This window comes from Papio anubis, chromosome 4 (assembly GCF_008728515.1).
Source record: "Papio anubis isolate 15944 chromosome 4, Panubis1.0, whole genome shotgun sequence".
Lineage (NCBI taxonomy): Eukaryota > Metazoa > Chordata > Mammalia > Primates > Cercopithecidae > Papio > Papio anubis.
The window spans coordinates 105,148,469-105,165,647 of NC_044979.1; the positions used below are offsets into that span (position 1 = coordinate 105,148,469).

The 17,179-nt window shown below is 41.1% G+C and overlaps 1 protein-coding gene across 1 annotated transcript in view; it reads right to left on the reverse strand.

Moving 5' to 3' along the window:
- TBX20 (T-box transcription factor 20) overlaps positions 1-16,338 on the reverse strand; it is a 55,106-nt gene extending 38,768 nt beyond the window's left edge. Inside the window, exons 1-5 of the mRNA XM_003896110.4 lie at positions 15,690-16,338; positions 12,099-12,351; positions 10,843-11,007; positions 7,085-7,193; positions 3,022-3,180 (exon numbers count right to left, since the gene is read on the reverse strand). Coding sequence (XP_003896159.1) covers positions 3,022-3,180; positions 7,085-7,193; positions 10,843-11,007; positions 12,099-12,351; positions 15,690-15,816 — 813 coding nt within the window. The 5' untranslated portion in view covers positions 15,817-16,338. The remainder of the gene's footprint in view (positions 1-3,021; positions 3,181-7,084; positions 7,194-10,842; positions 11,008-12,098; positions 12,352-15,689) is intronic.
- Between the last annotated feature and the right edge of the window lie 841 nt (positions 16,339-17,179).

A 17,179-nucleotide genomic window follows, 5' to 3' on the forward strand; every position in this document is an offset into this window, starting at 1 on the left:
AGTATGATTATGAATTCAAGTACTGTCTTGCACATAGTAAGCACCCAAATGGTAGTTATTGTTATTTGTATTATGTAAATAAGACCCTCCTATGATATGAGAGGTCCCACCAACACTTAGGCAGGCTTGCTGTCTCACCTATTAAACCAAATCTCAGGCATTATACTTTAAAGTTTACTAGAAATTTTAATTTTCTTTGTCTCTATAATTTTCACTAAAAAAATAAAGAAGAAAACAATTTACCTCTTCTTGCTTTGGCCCTCTTTAAAAAGAATTATGATAAAAGGAATGAGGTTTCCACATGACAAGTGTCTATGTCATTCCCAAACATCAATAAGGTTTCTTAAGTTAGCATAAATTTAAATTGTTATATTAGCATGGTATATATTATAAAAGCTATGAAATCAATTAGTGTAAAATGAATGGAATGTTTTAGGAATCTTTTTGGAGCCTATGATATTTGCATTCCATGTACCCTCAAATAAATTAAAAACAGGATTGCTGGTTTCAGTGTTCCAGATTCTCAGAGAAACAGCATTAGTGCTTTAGGTCTTCGAAGGCTTCCATCTAACCCCCAACTTTTAGCTTGGGCATTCTGTGAATGTTTCCACTCCTGTGTTACCATGTTGGAGATAATTCAAAGGTTACAATACTTGTCTTTACTATAAGATGACCAGCGTGATAACAGTTATGCCTTAATTTATCTCATTAACTAATATGCCACTAAAATTTTAAAATCCAAATAGTGACAAATTCTCTTTTGACATTTCTGAGATAGCCCAATCATAAACACATGCCTTATTTACAGAGCAACTTACAGCTTCCAAAGGCTTGTTTGGAACAAGCCTACACACACCACTATGTTTGATCTTCACAGCAATCCCCTAAAATGATCTGGTCAGTTCTTGGCCCTAATATATAGGGGTAAGGAAAATAGCAGCCACTGGTGAAATGAAATCTACTCAAAGTTGTACAGAAATCCTAAGAGAGTAAGCCTTATATGCATCCACTCTGGCCATCTGCCCACATCCCTTTTCCAGGCTTCTGCTATCTCATATGTGTGAGGCTGGCTGTGATGTCAGCTTCATCTTGCCTTTCCCGAGAGTTTCCACACCACCTCGCTTCCAGGTGACCATCCCCCTCTGGACTCTGAGCCATTGCCAGGCAGCATCTAACAGCTACTCAGTCAGAACCCAAAACCTAACAACATCAAGACAAGAGGAGAGCAACAGTCTTGGCTACCTATGACCAATGAAACAAACACAAGACACAAAGACACCAAGAGGTCATGAACAACTGAATGTGCCAAGTAAACTGAGCATGCAACTTCCTTTTTTTTTTTTTTTTTTTGAGATGGAGTCTCGCTCTGTCGCCCAGGCTGGAGTGCAGTGGCCGGATCTCAGCTCACTGCAAGCTCCGCCTCCCGGGTTTACGCCATTCTCCTGCCTCAGCCTCCCAAGTAGCTGGGACTACAGGCGCCCGCCACCTCGCCCGGCTAGTTTTTTGTATTTTTTTTAGTAGAGACGGGGTTTCACCGTATTAGCCAGGATGGTCTCGATCTTCTGACCTCGTGATCCGCCCGTCTCGGCCTCCCAAAGTGCTGGGATTACAGGCTTGAGCCACTGCGCCCGGCCGTAACTTCCTTTTATACTGAAGCGTATGAAAAGGAATTCTATTGCTGGTCCTTTCTGACGGAGAGAAGTTACTCACCCTCCCTTAGCTTCAGCTTCCTCACCTATGGAGTGTTAGTACTGCCACAGCCCCTTAAGCTTACGCTAGGTACAAAAGAAGAAAATGTATGGGAAGTGTCTATCAGTACATGGCCCTTAGTATGGCCTTGATAAATATTTACTAAGTTGGAATAAGCCCTATGGATGAAGAAATGCATTAAGTTTACCTTTTTAAATTTTATTTATTTTTTTGAGGTAGAGTCTCCCTTTGTCGCCCAGGCTGGAGTGCAGCTCACTGCAACCTCTGCCTCCCAAGTTCAAGCAATTCTCCTGCCTCAGCCTCCCGAGTAGCCGGGACTACAGGCACCTGCCACCACGCCCAGCTAATTTTTGTATTTTTACTAGAGACAGGGTTTCACCATGTTGGCCAGGTTGGTCTTGAACTCCTGACCTCAGGTAATCTACCCACCCTGGCCTCCCAAAGTGCTGGGATTACAGGCGTGAGCCACCACACCTGGCCAGAAATGCGTTAATCTTAAATGTGATGTATAACAGAGAGTAAAAAATATAGGTTGAGTACCCCTTATCTGAAATGCTTGGGACCAAAAGTATTTTGGATCTCAGATTTTCTCAGATTTGGGAATTTTGCATTATACTTACAGGTTAAGCATCCTTAATCTACAAATCTAAAATCTGAAATGCTCCAATGAGCATTTTCTTTGAGTGCCATGTCAATGCTCAAAAAGTTTCAGATTTTGGAGCATTCAGATTTTGGGTTTTTGTATTAGGGATACTCACCTTGCATATAATTCAATAATATAAATCAGATATCTTGATGTTACGTACTACTATAGTTTACTATCTAAAAAGACACTTAAAGTCATTTTACCAGAATTATCTCACCCTAAACTATAGCTGAATAAACCTCACAAAATATCTCAAGTATCAGCAGTTTGGGCAGTTGGATAGAATAGGTGTGTTTAATTCAGCAGAGAAACTGAGCCTTTAAACGTTATGAAGCAACAAGAACATGGTTATACATGTTACCAGAAGGAGGAAAAAGAGGCAAGTAACTTTCTGGAGAAGAAAATGTGAGAAAGCAGATTGGGATGAGTGTGGGTGGGGAAGTGGGCAGTTAAAAACCTCACCCATAATACAGAGATTCTAGAAAATATAGCGTAATACACAGTCATTCAACACACTCTTAGAGGTCCTAGCACTGAAACTCAATAGCTCTCTGCAAAGTGAACATCCATTTTGAGTACTGGGATATCTCTTCTCTCCAAGAAAATGTAAGAACCTCCTAAATCCTTCTCTTATGCAGGAACTAAATTGTGAACTGTACACTCACCAGTTGATTCTGGTAGGCAGTGACTGCCGTAAAAACTGTTTCTGGAAAGATGAAAGTTCTAAATTCTTCAGACTTCAGGTTGAGCAATGAGGCTGTGTGGTCTTTCTTCTTAATGATGTGCACCCTTGGCTGGTACTTATGCATTGAGTTCAAAATTATCTACAACAAAAAGATGGCAAGTACTGAATTTTACATACTTATACTGCTAAACAGGCAAAATTACAGTGAGGCAAGAACGAACCAAATGGTTTACAATTTCAAAGTCAATTTTAAGATACGGATCTACCCTTTCCAGCCTTAAGGCAAATCATTTTCACAAGATCCTGCAGAGTCATTGTTGTGAATCACATTTTACCAAAACAACTGCAAACCACACAGGTTGTTTCAAGTGTCCTTTCTAAAATGGTAGGGGGAGGGGTCATCTGAAGGATAAGTTTCACCTATTTTTAAAAATAGTCTTTTAAATACTTTTGGTTTGCTAGTCAAGTTAGACCAAAGGATGCAAGTCTAAATTTTCTAGAATAAGAAATCGTATATTCTAAGAGGCCAGACTATTATTTATGGAGAAAAAAATAAAAGAGTTTAGAAAAGCAGTGTGGTGTTAGACAGACTTGGGTTAAAATTTTGAATCTGTCAGTTTCTAGTGCTTTAATCCTGAGCCAAGTAATCTCATCTCCCCAGTTCCTAGTTTTCTCACATGCAAAAACAGTACTAACCTCATAGGGCTGGCACACAGGAAACAGGAAGTGCTCAGTAAATGTGAATTGTATTATTATTAGTAATAGAAGGAGTATTTATGACAGCTTCCTTGATTTCTAACTTCCAGTTATTAAACCAAACTTGAATCATGATAGCCATCTTCCATTCTGTAGCCAGTAAAATTTGCCAAGTACTCAGAAATCATAAACACACTCTCGTTAACAAGGCAGCCAAGAGATAGTATTTTTCATATATCTTTTAAATAAAATATAAAAGCTAGCCATTATGAATCAGGGCAATAAAATTCAATTTCAGATAGAAAAGGTTTCTCACATCTTCCCTCCTGCCATTCAGACAGCTATCTAAGTCTGCAAAAGTTGGGGGTATGTCTTTCTGGGGATGAGAGGGCTCACATTGTATGCCCTCCTCTCCAAGGAGCTAGCAGAGAGCGCAACTCTCAGGTGACATCACACGATAAACAGCCTGGCAGGACCAATGGCACTCTGCTGGTTGCTGCTGCTAGTCATGCAACTGATGGCTCCCTGGCTTTCTTGGCTAACCTGGGTGTGGGGCATGAGTGTTTCTGCCAATTGACTTTAGCAGAGTTGAATACTAGTCACTGTGGGATAACTGATATATAATCGCTCGCTCTCTATGCTGAGGTGTAAGCCAACCTAAAGTTACAGGGTTTCAACTGCGATTGAATTTTGAACATGCTGCCTTTTTATGATCTCAAACTGGAACAGGAATAACTGAAACAAAGGAGATCTTTAAATGAATCAAAATAATGTTTTTGAATGATAATATGATCTCTTTGTCTAATGCATTTATTCCAAGGATTTCAAGCGATTGATCCTCAGCCAAATGCTTGAATAAAGTTGAAGTAACAAAACCAAATATTTTCCTCCTATCACTAAAATAAGAAAAAAATTAACATTCATCATATATTCTCATATACTGAGAAGATAGGAAGAATTTTCACATCATACCCAGTCACCCATACATACACATACCAAAATGGAATATGCCCTAAGCTTTAAATAAGCTTCTTCTTTCCCCAGTTCTACCACCTGAATGTTAATTTCCTTTGGGGAAGGTTACTGGACAGACTCAGACACCAGACTGAGCCTCTAAGACCCCAGGGCTCCTTGACTCTCTGCTCAAGCCCTCCTGTGACTTGAGGACTAAGGAACACTAATAGAAATGTAGACTCTGCTTCACTCAAGAAATAATTCTTGAGAATAAAAAAGTTTCCTTTTCTGAAACTGAAACTGCATCTGTAAGAGAGGCTTCTTCAGAACCTATTCAAAGAAGTTAGCTTAACAACACAGGATCTAAAAATCTTTCCTTGTATTAATAGTTTTCAGAATACACTAATTCTGGTGATAAAGCGTTATATTAAATATAATTTTTTGGGGGGACAGGGTCTTGCTCTGTCACCCAGGCTGACTTGCAGTGGCACAATCACAACTCGCTGTAGCCTCGACCTCCCAGGCCCAAGTGATCCTCCCACCTCAGCCACCCAAGTGGCTGGGACTAGAAGTGCATGCCACCACATCCAGCTAATTTTTTGTTTTGTTTCGTTTTCATAGAGATAGGATCTCTCTACATTGCTCTGGCTGGTTTCAAACTCCGCGGTTCAAGCAATCTTCCCAGTTCAACCTCTGAAGTGCTGGGATTACAGTGTGAGCCACCGTGCCTGACCAGTATAAAAGTTTTAAAGCTAAAATGCATATAAGCAACCACCTAAGACTAACCAGTTTTTTTAAGGTATAATCTTGGTATATCCAGGCTAGACCCTAGAGCTTCTGAAATCTAGTTTAGAGCTATTACTACCCAATGAAGCTGATGCTAAAAGAAAAGCATTTCAATTATGGACAACTGATCTCAAAATGGCTCTCAAGTATTTTTGGAAAGACTCAAATAATTCCTCTAAAAATTTCATATATAGAAAATTCTAGAATCGTAAAAGAATTTCATTTATCCCTGCAAAAATTTCCATTAAAGTTCAAGAAATTTTAATATAAATGACATTAAGAATGATCACTGACCTACAAAAAATCACTCCATACTTCATAAATTTTAACCTGTAAAAAAAAATTTATAAGTGGAAGCATATTTTAAAAAAAGAAAAGAAAATTATGCCAATAACCTTAAAGATAAAGATCAACTTTCTTTTTCAACACATAAAAAAACAGAAGCATATTAAGCTACTTCCAATATCCCAACAGCACCACCAGCAGAGTCCTGAGTTAAGTGGCTACCCTGACTTGGTTTTAATAAACACGGTCTCCTGTGGGCAGAGGGGTAGTGCTAGCGCCTAAAGTGATTTATTTGGTTCCAGGTCTAATCCAACCATTTGAAACCAAACCTGGAACTTTCTTATTATCTACTTATGACCATCTTTGTTGAGAAGGTCTTCAAACACTTCCTCTAAATTGCACAGATTTGATCCTTACACATTGTATATATGTATTCAAATATCACATGTACCCCATAAATACGTACAATTATTATGTATCAATTAAAAATTATTAAAAGAAGAAAAGATTATGGAAGTTTATCTAAAGTTCTCTTAGCATAAAATCTAAGACAGAATTTTTATGTGAATCTTTATTTAAGAGCATGAAGTAACATCCCAGCAGTGCCTTAAAAAGGCATTTTATCAAATATGTAAGGACCTGCATCAATGACTATTTGTTCTATTAAACTACTGATAAGAACACAGAGTTAATTTTTCTTTTTTCCACATTCATAAACTTTATACTGACACAAAATCGTTTTGTTTTTAATTACAGGGCTTCTTTATGCTTTAATATTCATGAAACTCTCCAAAAAAAAAAAAAAAAGGTTACGTAATGAGTAAACAGCACTTTCCCAAACTGATCTGGACATAAAATCCTTTTGTTATTTCATCTATATGTTCTATAGAACACACTTTGGGAAACCCCCATCAGAGGTCCTAGCCCTATTCTCTTTAGGTTTTATTATCTGATATGCGGCTGACAGAAATTAGATGCTTAACCCAACAACAGGCTATAGTAGCCTCCAAAAAATGTATATTCCCTTAGTTTACTTGGCTCTGGTGGTACAGCAATTTCAGAAGCCTAGGAGTTCCACGGGACAGAAGATCCCTGACCCTCTTGCATAGAAATGGCATACGGCATAGCATCCCTGTAAATGACCTATTAACAAAATCAGTCAAAGTCCCCTGAAGAACACATAAATGTTCCCATAAAATGACTCAGAGATAGAAGGTGGGAAGGGGAGAGGGAAGGCAGGAAGGGACTCAGAGAGAGACAGTTTTGTGTGACTTGTCCATTCCATCTCAGGGAACCTGCACAGTCCAAGGCACGGTACTTACATGGCCATGTTGATCCAGTTCATTGTTGGTGAGTTTCACCTTTTCAAAAGACACCATCTGTTTGAGTAGTTGTTCCCCGGTGAAAGGAGAATCTGGGTGCACATAGAGCCTAAGAAAGTTAGGAGAAAACTATTGAGACTTTTTTAAAAAGTCTGTCTCTGTGGGTTATAAAATGTTCTAATTCTAAGGGAACACATAAACCATGTATAAGTGGTAAATTTTACCGCCCCATATATGTCAAATTTATTACTGTTGCAATGTCAAAACAACTCTAAAATGTCTAATGTATTTCTTCATGTACCAATTATCTAAATGAGATAATACTTAACAAATTTTCTATTAAAAGCTGAGCAAGCCATTTTTTAAAGGGGTGTGTGTGTGTGTGTGTTCATCTATCTAGTCCACTACTGGTCTGCTTCGATCAAACGCAAAATCTTCTTTTTGAAAGTGCTTTCAAAAGAAAAACTAGCTTACACTAATTGCATAAGTTCCTATTATAAACGTCTCTTAAATAACAATGAAAACGTAAATAATTTAAACGAGAAAATAATTTTAGAGAATCTATTTATTTAAACTTGAAGGTTTAAAGTTTGTGTTCTTAGTAAATACAAGACGGAGTAATTTTAATATAGGGACATGGAGAACTTCCAGTAGTCCAGAGACCAGCTGGCATTCTGTTCTTCCTGTTACATTAAACACTACCACTTTCACCATTATCTGTTTATGTGCTCACTGAATGAGAGTTAAAACAAGCTAGACACACTTCACATTATTCAATTTATTTATTTGTAAACAGTGCAAGCCAAAAAAAGCTCTCACTTGGATGGGAAAAATTTGTTTATCATTTATTGATCAGTTGCTACATGCAAGGCAATCTTTTACTCACTCACAGTTAAATGCAGGTCACTTTTTCTACCTGTGATAATCGACTTAAATGCAGCTCTTTGTAAGTCCCCATCCTGGTATCTTCTTGACTTAAGTCTTTCTGAAGTCAGAGAGAGACTACAGAACTAATGAGGGGGAAGCAAAATCCTTGATTTTATAGGACAAATTCCTTTATCCACGTAACAGGTTATTTACACCTAAATTTTATATAGGATCCTTATAACTACAATTAAACATAAATATTTTTACTAGGGCAAAAGCAAGGGATAGAAGTCATAAAATCTTCTTTGTACTATTCATGTAAAGAACAAGAAATCTGTGCCATGGTTTGTCACACAGAAGACTAAGAATAGAAGAATTCTATACAAATGCTTCAACTCACAAAGTCCACCAGGAGCAATGCACAAAAAGGTTGACAGCACCAAAGATTCTTACCAGACCTACAGAGAAACTGTAAAGGCTTCAGGCATTTGCCTGCCTGTTAATTCCACTGTTTTTAGGAGGAGTGCTCACAGTTGCCTTTCAATTATTCTTTGATAACACAATCACTTTTCAAGTACCATCCTTCCAAGACTATAGCTTTATAGGTGCAGTTGTTTTACTGATCAGAACCACATTCCTCCCTCTAAAAAAATTCAACATTATTTAAAGTCCTAAAGTTGATGAAATGTTCCCTCTTTAAGGATCACATTTACCACATGTTATAGCTATTAATAAAATATTAATGTATTTAAATATTATATACTTTAAAGAAAAGGAGATGTCCTATATGAAAATGTAACATTATTTTAGATTGTAAGTAATATCTTGCTTATTATTACAATCAAGTGATACTGTCAAGCATTATTTCTTCTGATTAGGAATGACTGACCAATGAACTTCAGCCTGAAATAAAACGCTTCAAAGTCCTAAAACCATGGGAAATTTTTGTCATCAGTACAAAAATTATCAACTCCCAAGTTCTTTGCTTTTCTCTTATGGAGACAGATAAATAGCAAACTATTTATTTTAATAATAATAAATAGTTGCTAAATTATCTATAATATTTTTATCCCATAAGCTAAACATTTTTATTTAATATCAATCTAAAAAAGCTGAACTAGGATGAATGAAAAAAATATACAGGAAGCTCCTCCTCTCAAGTCCCCCAGGGACTTAAAATTCCAGCAATAGCTTAAACATGCTTCAGTTAAGATAGTGTATTGGTACACACTTTTCTTCTCCAACCAGAGCAGATTAGTAACATAAACAGGGCATGTCATATTTCCAAAGTCCTGCTGGCCTGCATCAGCTCCCCATACCTTCAGATAGGAAGAAAATGTATGTTTAATAAGAGTGATTAACTTCTTAGAGGAAAGACTGGAAGGCAAAAAAAAAAAAAAAAAAAAAAAAGGAGGGTTTGCTTATACAAAATGGTTAGGAATCTGCTAAAATACTCTCTCCGGTTTAAAATGATATTGAAAAGTTTGGAAGGAAGCTCAAGAATAATAGTAAACTATTTAATAGTAAATAGAAAAGAACGCTAATTTTATTAATTTTAATATCTATTATAAACTGGTGAATCTTACTCAACTAAAAAAAAAAAACCAGCAGCAATTGTTTTTTAGATTTTCTTAGTCTTGACAGTTATTTAATATACTGATTTGAAAGGGCTGGGAAGACGCCCTTTCTAGTCTCTTCCGAGAATGGAAAACTCTGAGAGATTGCTTTTAATCTCTTTTCTAGTGCACTTAGCATACGATAAGCTCAATAATACAATAAACTACTAATTAAGCTGAATATTCTATCTGAACCATATGTGTAATTGTCTGTTGATTCTCTGTCTTGACTATGACTCCAGACTAGACACAAAGTACCAGCCGTAATTTAACAGTTTCCTAATCTGTACATTTAAATAAATTCTTAGCTCTGATATAAACTTTCAATCAATCACAAAAAGTCATTAAACAACAAAAATTACTCATTAAACATAAACAACAAAAATTAGTCATTAAAGAAAAGTTATGAGGCTGGGTTTTAAAATCCCAAATATAAAGTCAGCAAATATGTTTTGTTTTGTATTAAAGTAGGCAGTTACATTCCTGTAACTTCATCTATTATTCTTCATATAAGCAAGTGTATGTTTTCCTGTTAGAATGCTCATTTGGTTAAAACAATAACAGTAAAGGTTTGCATGTGCTTTTTTAAGGATGGTACTCCTGGAAAAACTGTATTAGCAATGAATTTCACAAGAGTAAATATGCATGATCCCTAATAAGTTAACTGAGGAATGTTTCATGTAAAAGAACCTGTTATTGAATTGCATTCATCCGCTAAAATTATAAAGGGAGAAAATAAAACTTAGCTTTTTTTTTTTTTTTACTTAAAAATCTCTGAACCTTTATTGGTCAAAAACAACTGAATTTTACCTAAATGGTGTTTATTATATGCAGTTATAACTATATGATTAACAAATACTATAAGCAACCATTTTACTAACATACACTCTTCTAAAAAGAATTTTAGGACAACCATTTCATCAGTAGGTTTATTCACTCTGGTTTTAAGCAGCAATTAGAGAGGATGTCTATATTTATATTTATATTTATACAAAATGGGTCCACATTTCTAACTGAAATTTAAGAAAAACTTTGAAATGAATTGCTGCCTAACGAAACATAAACTTAAAGACAGTGTTTTCTCTATGCACAAACTACCTTTCTCAGAGCCTAGCCCATATTTTGTGTAGTCAATCCTGGAGTGTCCAGGCTTGGAATGCTCTCTTGCCAGAGCCCGTTGCTTTAAAAACACACTTGCTTAAAATTCACACAAGCCAGAAACATTCTGACAGAAGCGTTAACAATTTTCTCGGTGAAAAATCCGGAGGCACGAACCTGGCTGGCAACGGCGGGTCGGCTTTGCCAGCCACCAGCCAGGAGGACCGGTGGTAGGCGTAGCGGTACCTCTTGTTGTCCACAGGGACGATGTCCATCAGGACTATGTACTTGGCCTCAGGATCCACCCCCGAAAAGGACACCCGGATGGTCGGAAACATCCTCCTGACAGAGAGAGACAGAGAATGGGCCCTGTTTATGCTGCCTAATAAACTGGCCTGAATTAGGAAGAGAGGAAGGGAGGGAGGGAAAGGGTCTGACTCCCCTTTCTATCCGGTCCACAAACCCCTCTTTTGTTTTGTTTACAGCCTCAGAGAAGTGAATACAGAGACAGGGTTTTCTTCCAAGCCTAGATAATTTTAAGAGTCACCTTTGCAAGTGTTAATTGCTAGGTGAAAAGGTGTGGGTGGAGATGGGGGTATGTTTTAACACCAGAAGGTCTGTGATTAGGGAAAACCCTATTCATTTTAACGATCAAGCACTTTAAGTGTCCAAGGAACCGAAGTCCCTGGAGCTGGCCCAGTCACACAACTTACCCGCATCCCAGCCAGAAAACTCTGCTCTTGCAAAACAAAAGCCAAAAGCCGAGGTTTCTGGGAAGGATTTCTCAGAGACCCTGCAGGTATTTTCTGCAGTCCCAAGAGCTACAGCCACCAAGTTTTGCCCGCCCCTGCCCCATCCCAACCTCCCTGCAGCCCTGCAGCTTCCTGCCTGGCCAAAGCTCGCCCGGCTCTGGCGCCAAGAGGCCCCGAGCAGTGCTCCTTCCTACAGGGAATTTTATCGTTTCAAATTTCATTCTTCCGCCCAGGTTTTAATTTCAGTCTTTAATGGGAGCTGGCAGCTTTTGCAAATTGAGGCTGATAAAAGGGAAGCTACTCACCTATCTAGAAGCACCCAGCAGCTCACCAGGCACCCCTGGCACAAATTCCTCCTCCTTCCAGATCCCGACCCTCCACCCACCAAACCTTCTCCAGCTCCAGGGAAAGCAGACCACACCCTTCAGGCTTAGTGTGCCTCCGTGGTCCCTGTGCCCTTCTCAACAAAGGCAGGGTGGAACTTCCCATGACCAAATCCTGAGAACGCAAATGACTAGACATCCTGTAGCTCTTAATGCAAGCTGGTGGAAAGAAGCTGCCCTGGAGCTCGGCTGTCTCTCTGCTCCACGACCAGCCAGCTCTCATCCAGTTCCTGGAAGCACCCTCAGCTCCCCAGGGAGTGTCCTGACTCTCTACCCCCAACCGCCAAGTCCCAACTACCTGCCAGACTTGGTGATGATCATCTCGGTGCCCAGCTCATGGAATTTGTCCCAAAGCTCCTTGGTTTCCAGGCTGCAAGCGATTTTGGCCATTTCCTCACTGGGGATGATGGGGGTGGTGGGGATCAGCGGCTCAGTGCACAGAGAGGAGGAAGACGGGCTGCTGCCACCGCCTCCACCAAACTCCCCATGAGCATCCAGGCTGGTCAGCTCACCCAGAGGCTGGGCACAGGACGACTTCTCCACAAATTGCTCTGGAGGCAAAGAGAATTGTGAATGACAGCTGACACTGTTCAACAAGGAACGATCTGGAAAGAACAGCATAACCAAAATGGTCACTTGGATTTGACTCAGGAAAAGTTAAGCTCAGAAACTCCAAGCAGGGCTCTAGGAATGACCTATCACTGTATACTGTATAAAATTACCTGGGATTCCCACAGAGTAGCATGCCCAGTGTTTCCTGACCAAATTGGTGAGTTCTAGAATGACTACTTGTCTCCACCAGTATGCAACCGACTTTGGGAAACAAAAATGTAAGAGAGGAAGAAGGGAAAGGTGATGATCATGAGGGAAAGGTGATGAGCATGAAGGATGCAAAGCAAATATTCCTATTGTCATCTCTCCCAAATTCTGAACTTTGTAGCTCATGGAACTGATGCCAGTCCTGCCTCTTTGACAACCAGGAGAAATTTTTCTCCATGGAGAGACCAAAGGAGCAAAGAGATCAGCACCTTCCTCACTTGGAGAGGAACTTTCCCTTCCTTCCTGGAGCCCTCTCTCCATAAGAGAAAAGGAAAGGAGGATAGGAGGGTGAAAGAAAAATGGGGAATGTTTAGTCACTTCACCTCTGTGCCTGACTTTCAGTTTTGTAAGCTTTATGATGAGAGTTAGAACATTTTTGTAATATTCCTCCCAGCCCGAGATCTTACGAAAGATGTTAGCGTACAGCTTGCTAAATCACAGGAGCAGGTTCTGTGGGCCATTTTCAGAAGAGGCTTAGAAGAATTACTTGAGGGGTGATGTATAAAATTTTTCTGTCTCCCAAAAAGGTCCTAGAAGTGAGGAAAACCACCTCAAACCCAAGCCAGCAGTGTATTAAAGTGAGAAGAATGCTCCGCCATCCACCACCAGGCTGGAATACTGCTGCCTGTGAACCAAACATTCTCCCCCACAGCTGATAAGGGCCTCGGACTACACCAGTCACTTTGATGGAATACAGGGAGACTTTTGTAATTGTCCCAATTATCTTCCATCCCTTAAAAAAGAAACTACTTGAATTTGCAATGTGAAGTTGATCTCTTAAGAGTCCTCAAGAAATCAAAGCCAGTTCTAAATGTATGTATGTGCATGTATATGATGTGTGTGGGCATATGGGACACGCACAGATCATAAGGTGTTTTATTTCCTACACATCTTTGCATGAAGAAAACAGGAAACAGAATGGTTTTACTTTTACTTCTCATGCAATGATAATCCAACCAATGAAAATGTTTTAACTTAAGAATAATCAAATTAACTGCCATCCTGAATTTTTTCAGATTAAAGAAAGGAAACCATACCATAACAAAATCTTATTTTCTACTAATATTTTCAGAAACACATTCACATAATGTCTTCGGAGAGAATGAAGAAGTAGTCTTAACGATTTTTTTTTTTTTTTTTTTTTTTTTGCTGACAACTGAAAGAGGCAAACTCCCTAAGCCACAGACTGACCAATGCTTCAGGATGGGAAGTAGGAAAGGAAGAAAACGAAATAGAAATGATTCAGCGGACTGAAGCTGTTCTTTTAAATAGACTTTGCATGTTTAAATGGGCAATCCTGGGACACACTGGAATCCCCCTCCCCCCTCTATAGTTTGCTTCAACAAAAGTCCCACATTCTCTCTTAACAGAACTTTTCGGTGTTTTTCTTGCTGGAGTCCTTGGCTTGCAGTCACCTCTGTGGAACTGGCCAGTGTAAGGAACAAGAACACCAGTTCTTTCAGAGCCCATCTCAAAAGCCAGGAGAGGGATACGCATTTTATAGACTAGTGCCTACGTGTGTGTGGGCATGGGGGTGGCGTTGGAGTTGTCAGCTGGGCATGGCTTTAAAGTTCAAGAGTCACAAACTTCGATATAAGGTGGTTTTTCTCAGAAAAATAGAGAGAGAAGGAAGTAATGTTGAAATGACAGTGCAGCTGGGCCTGGCATGTTTCCCAATTTGCTGTCTACACTTCTGTCAGGAATTGTCACCTGAAATCCTCTTTTCCTGCTATGTAACAAACTGAGATATTTACAAAGTATTCAGGGGCCCCTAAACAGCAATGCATAATGTTGAGAAGTCGCACAATATAACTTTGAAATTGTTAGTTATATTTTTCTGAACAATTGGAGTTTGTTTGATTGATTGTCTCCATTCTTTGGCAGGTTTATATTTAGATGGGAGCTCAGTGGGAAGAACCAGGGGAAGGGAGTGAAAACTTGGAAGACAGATTTTTTACTTTTATTTTTTTGACATTCTGTTTTCTAGAAATCTACTAGTTTCTTTTTCCTTGGTTTCAAGTAGCTACAGGAATTTTACTTCTCTCTTTATGCCCAAGCACCTTATTTTTGATCTCGAATACTTCCTTTTCTTCATGTTATCATTATTTTGGATGTGATATGTTAAAGTATTGGGAAGGGCAGAGAGAAGAAAAGAAAAATTGGGGAGGATTAAAAAAGAAAAACTAAGTTTGCTATCTGATTTTCACATTGTAGGGATACCAGATGATCAGGCTGTGTAATAATTATTTCCTGAGGATCCATGAGGCAATGATGAGAATGCTTTTTTTTTCTCTGAGTTGTAAAGAGATTTTTAAATATTTACCTTGGGCTGGTTCTCTTCCATGTAATTCACTAGTGTTAAGAAGAACATAATTCCTATTCTCCCTTTACTCCTAACCTAGTGTCTTCTATAAATGGTAAAGGTTGTTAAACAAACAATATAACTAAAAGTAGAGAAATGTGAGAAATGGTTACTGGTTAGTGTTTTTGCCAACCTCAACTGAAAATGACGAGTTATAAAATGATGTCTTGGTGATAAGTATAGAGCTTCAGTGAATAAAATGGTTCGTGCAGGGAGAACTGGCTTTTTCTGCTTTACAGTGGTTTCAAAGAGCTTGCTTTGTTTTGTCTATTCAAGTCAGAGGAAGACCAAAATTAAACTGGTTTCTTATGAAGTCGTTTAGCGTCTCCCTGGTTTCAAACGCACAAGCAGGTGTTACATGCACAGTAACTCCTGTTGAGCCTTAAAAGCAGTTTTATTATTATTTTTCCTTGAATGTTTTTATGCCAACAAACATACACACATGCCATATGTCCGATCTGATATATGGATTCTAGAAACTGGGGAGCCCGACGGGCCCAGATATAAGATGCACACCCATAGCATTCAACAGACTGGAGCCTCCAAAGAAAACCTGGACCCAAAAGAAAAAAATCTCCCACCCGCGATGTATGGCTCACGATTTGAGCATCAGACGCTGCTGCGAGCCGCCTGCAGCCAGGGGACAGGGGCAGAGACGGATGCGCAGCACCCCAAGTCCTCGGCGGACAGCCGGGTAGCCCAACTTACCCAGGGGTTTGATTGTGTTCTCCGTCGCCTCCTTCTCCTTAGAGCCGCCGCTCGACATGAGTGCGGCAATGGAGAAGGCGTTGGCCCGGGAGGAGAGTTGGGGCTTGGGCGATGCCGTGAACTCCATGGTCCCCAGCACGCGGTCCTGGCCAGGGACTGGGTCGTCCGAACTGCCGTCCAGATTCCCCAAGGGAGACAAAGACCCGAAACACAGCGCAAAGTTTCCGAGACCAGTTACAGCGGGGCCAGGGACTCCAGAAGTGTCAGCTCCAATCTCTCCAGAGCTGCACACTGGCCTCTATCCCCCACCGCAAAGCCCCGGAGCCGCAGAGACTTCGAGGGCAGCCGGAGAGGAGAGGGCCCACCCAGCACTACAGCGGGTGCGCACGCCCCGGGGCGCTCGGCAGGACGACAGTCTGCACAGCCCAAAGGCGGAAACAAGCATCAACTGCACAAAGTCCTGGGGTCCCGGAGCATTCCCTCCGTGTCCTTCCTCCCTCTGGGGCTGGGGACAGCCGGGATGTCTCAGGCTAAGGTAGCCACCAGCCGAGCGCGGCTGCTAGGGCGCGAGCGAGGGGAGCGCGGCGCGGAGCCACTGACACTGAGCGCTGGCGCTTGCTGCCCTGCGCCTTAATTTGCTGGCGGCGGCGATCCCGGAGGCCCGCAGCCAGTCAGCGCAGTCCCACGTCACCGCTTCCTGATTCCGCCGCCGGGGGCGGGGCCGCGGGCCGGGTGCTGAGGGCGCGCCTAGGGCGCGGCGTCCGCGTGGCCTGTAGCCCCTGCTGTACCGTAGACCCGCACAGGTTCAGAGAAAAGGGTGCCTCCACTAGGCTGACGCAGTGGCCATGGACACCCCCGCCTGGTCTCGCAGCCCCGGGCGGGAGGGCGGTGCGCGCTGTCGGGAGAGGACCCATCATCGCGGCCTAACGCCCGCGATCCGGGCATGGCCCAGTTGGGGAAGCTATGACCAGACCAGAGGAAGCCTCGGGAGTTCTCGTTTTTTCCATTCTTTTTCTTGCCTGCGCTCAAAGTTCCAAAAAAAAGTAGGGAAGCGCTCACTAGAGCGGAATCCGGCGCCTCTGAACCGGCGCCAACTGGCCAGGTCCATACTCGGGGCAGATCCCAGGGCTGGGACTCTCGTTCGATGGTCCCAAATTTGATCTCCTTGACAGTGGGGCTGAGCAAATGCAGCCCTGAGAAAGATAAGCTTAGCGAGAGCTGCGGGCATTTGGCAAAGGATGCTGCTCTCAGAACCGTTGCTTCTGCTCCTCACCAGTGCCTCTCTAACCTGGGGCTCCTCTTTTCCCTAGAGGGACCCTGGAAAATGGGGCGGCTGCCGAAAGGAAGGCGAAGGTCAGGGCGCGGAGCCCTACAGTGACCACGCGACGCGCCGTGGGAGAGTGCGAACCTTATGGTAGCGCCCGGACTAAGCGGACACGGACCCCTCTGGTTTTACAAAGGCGGCTGTGACCAGGACTTCCCACGGCCTT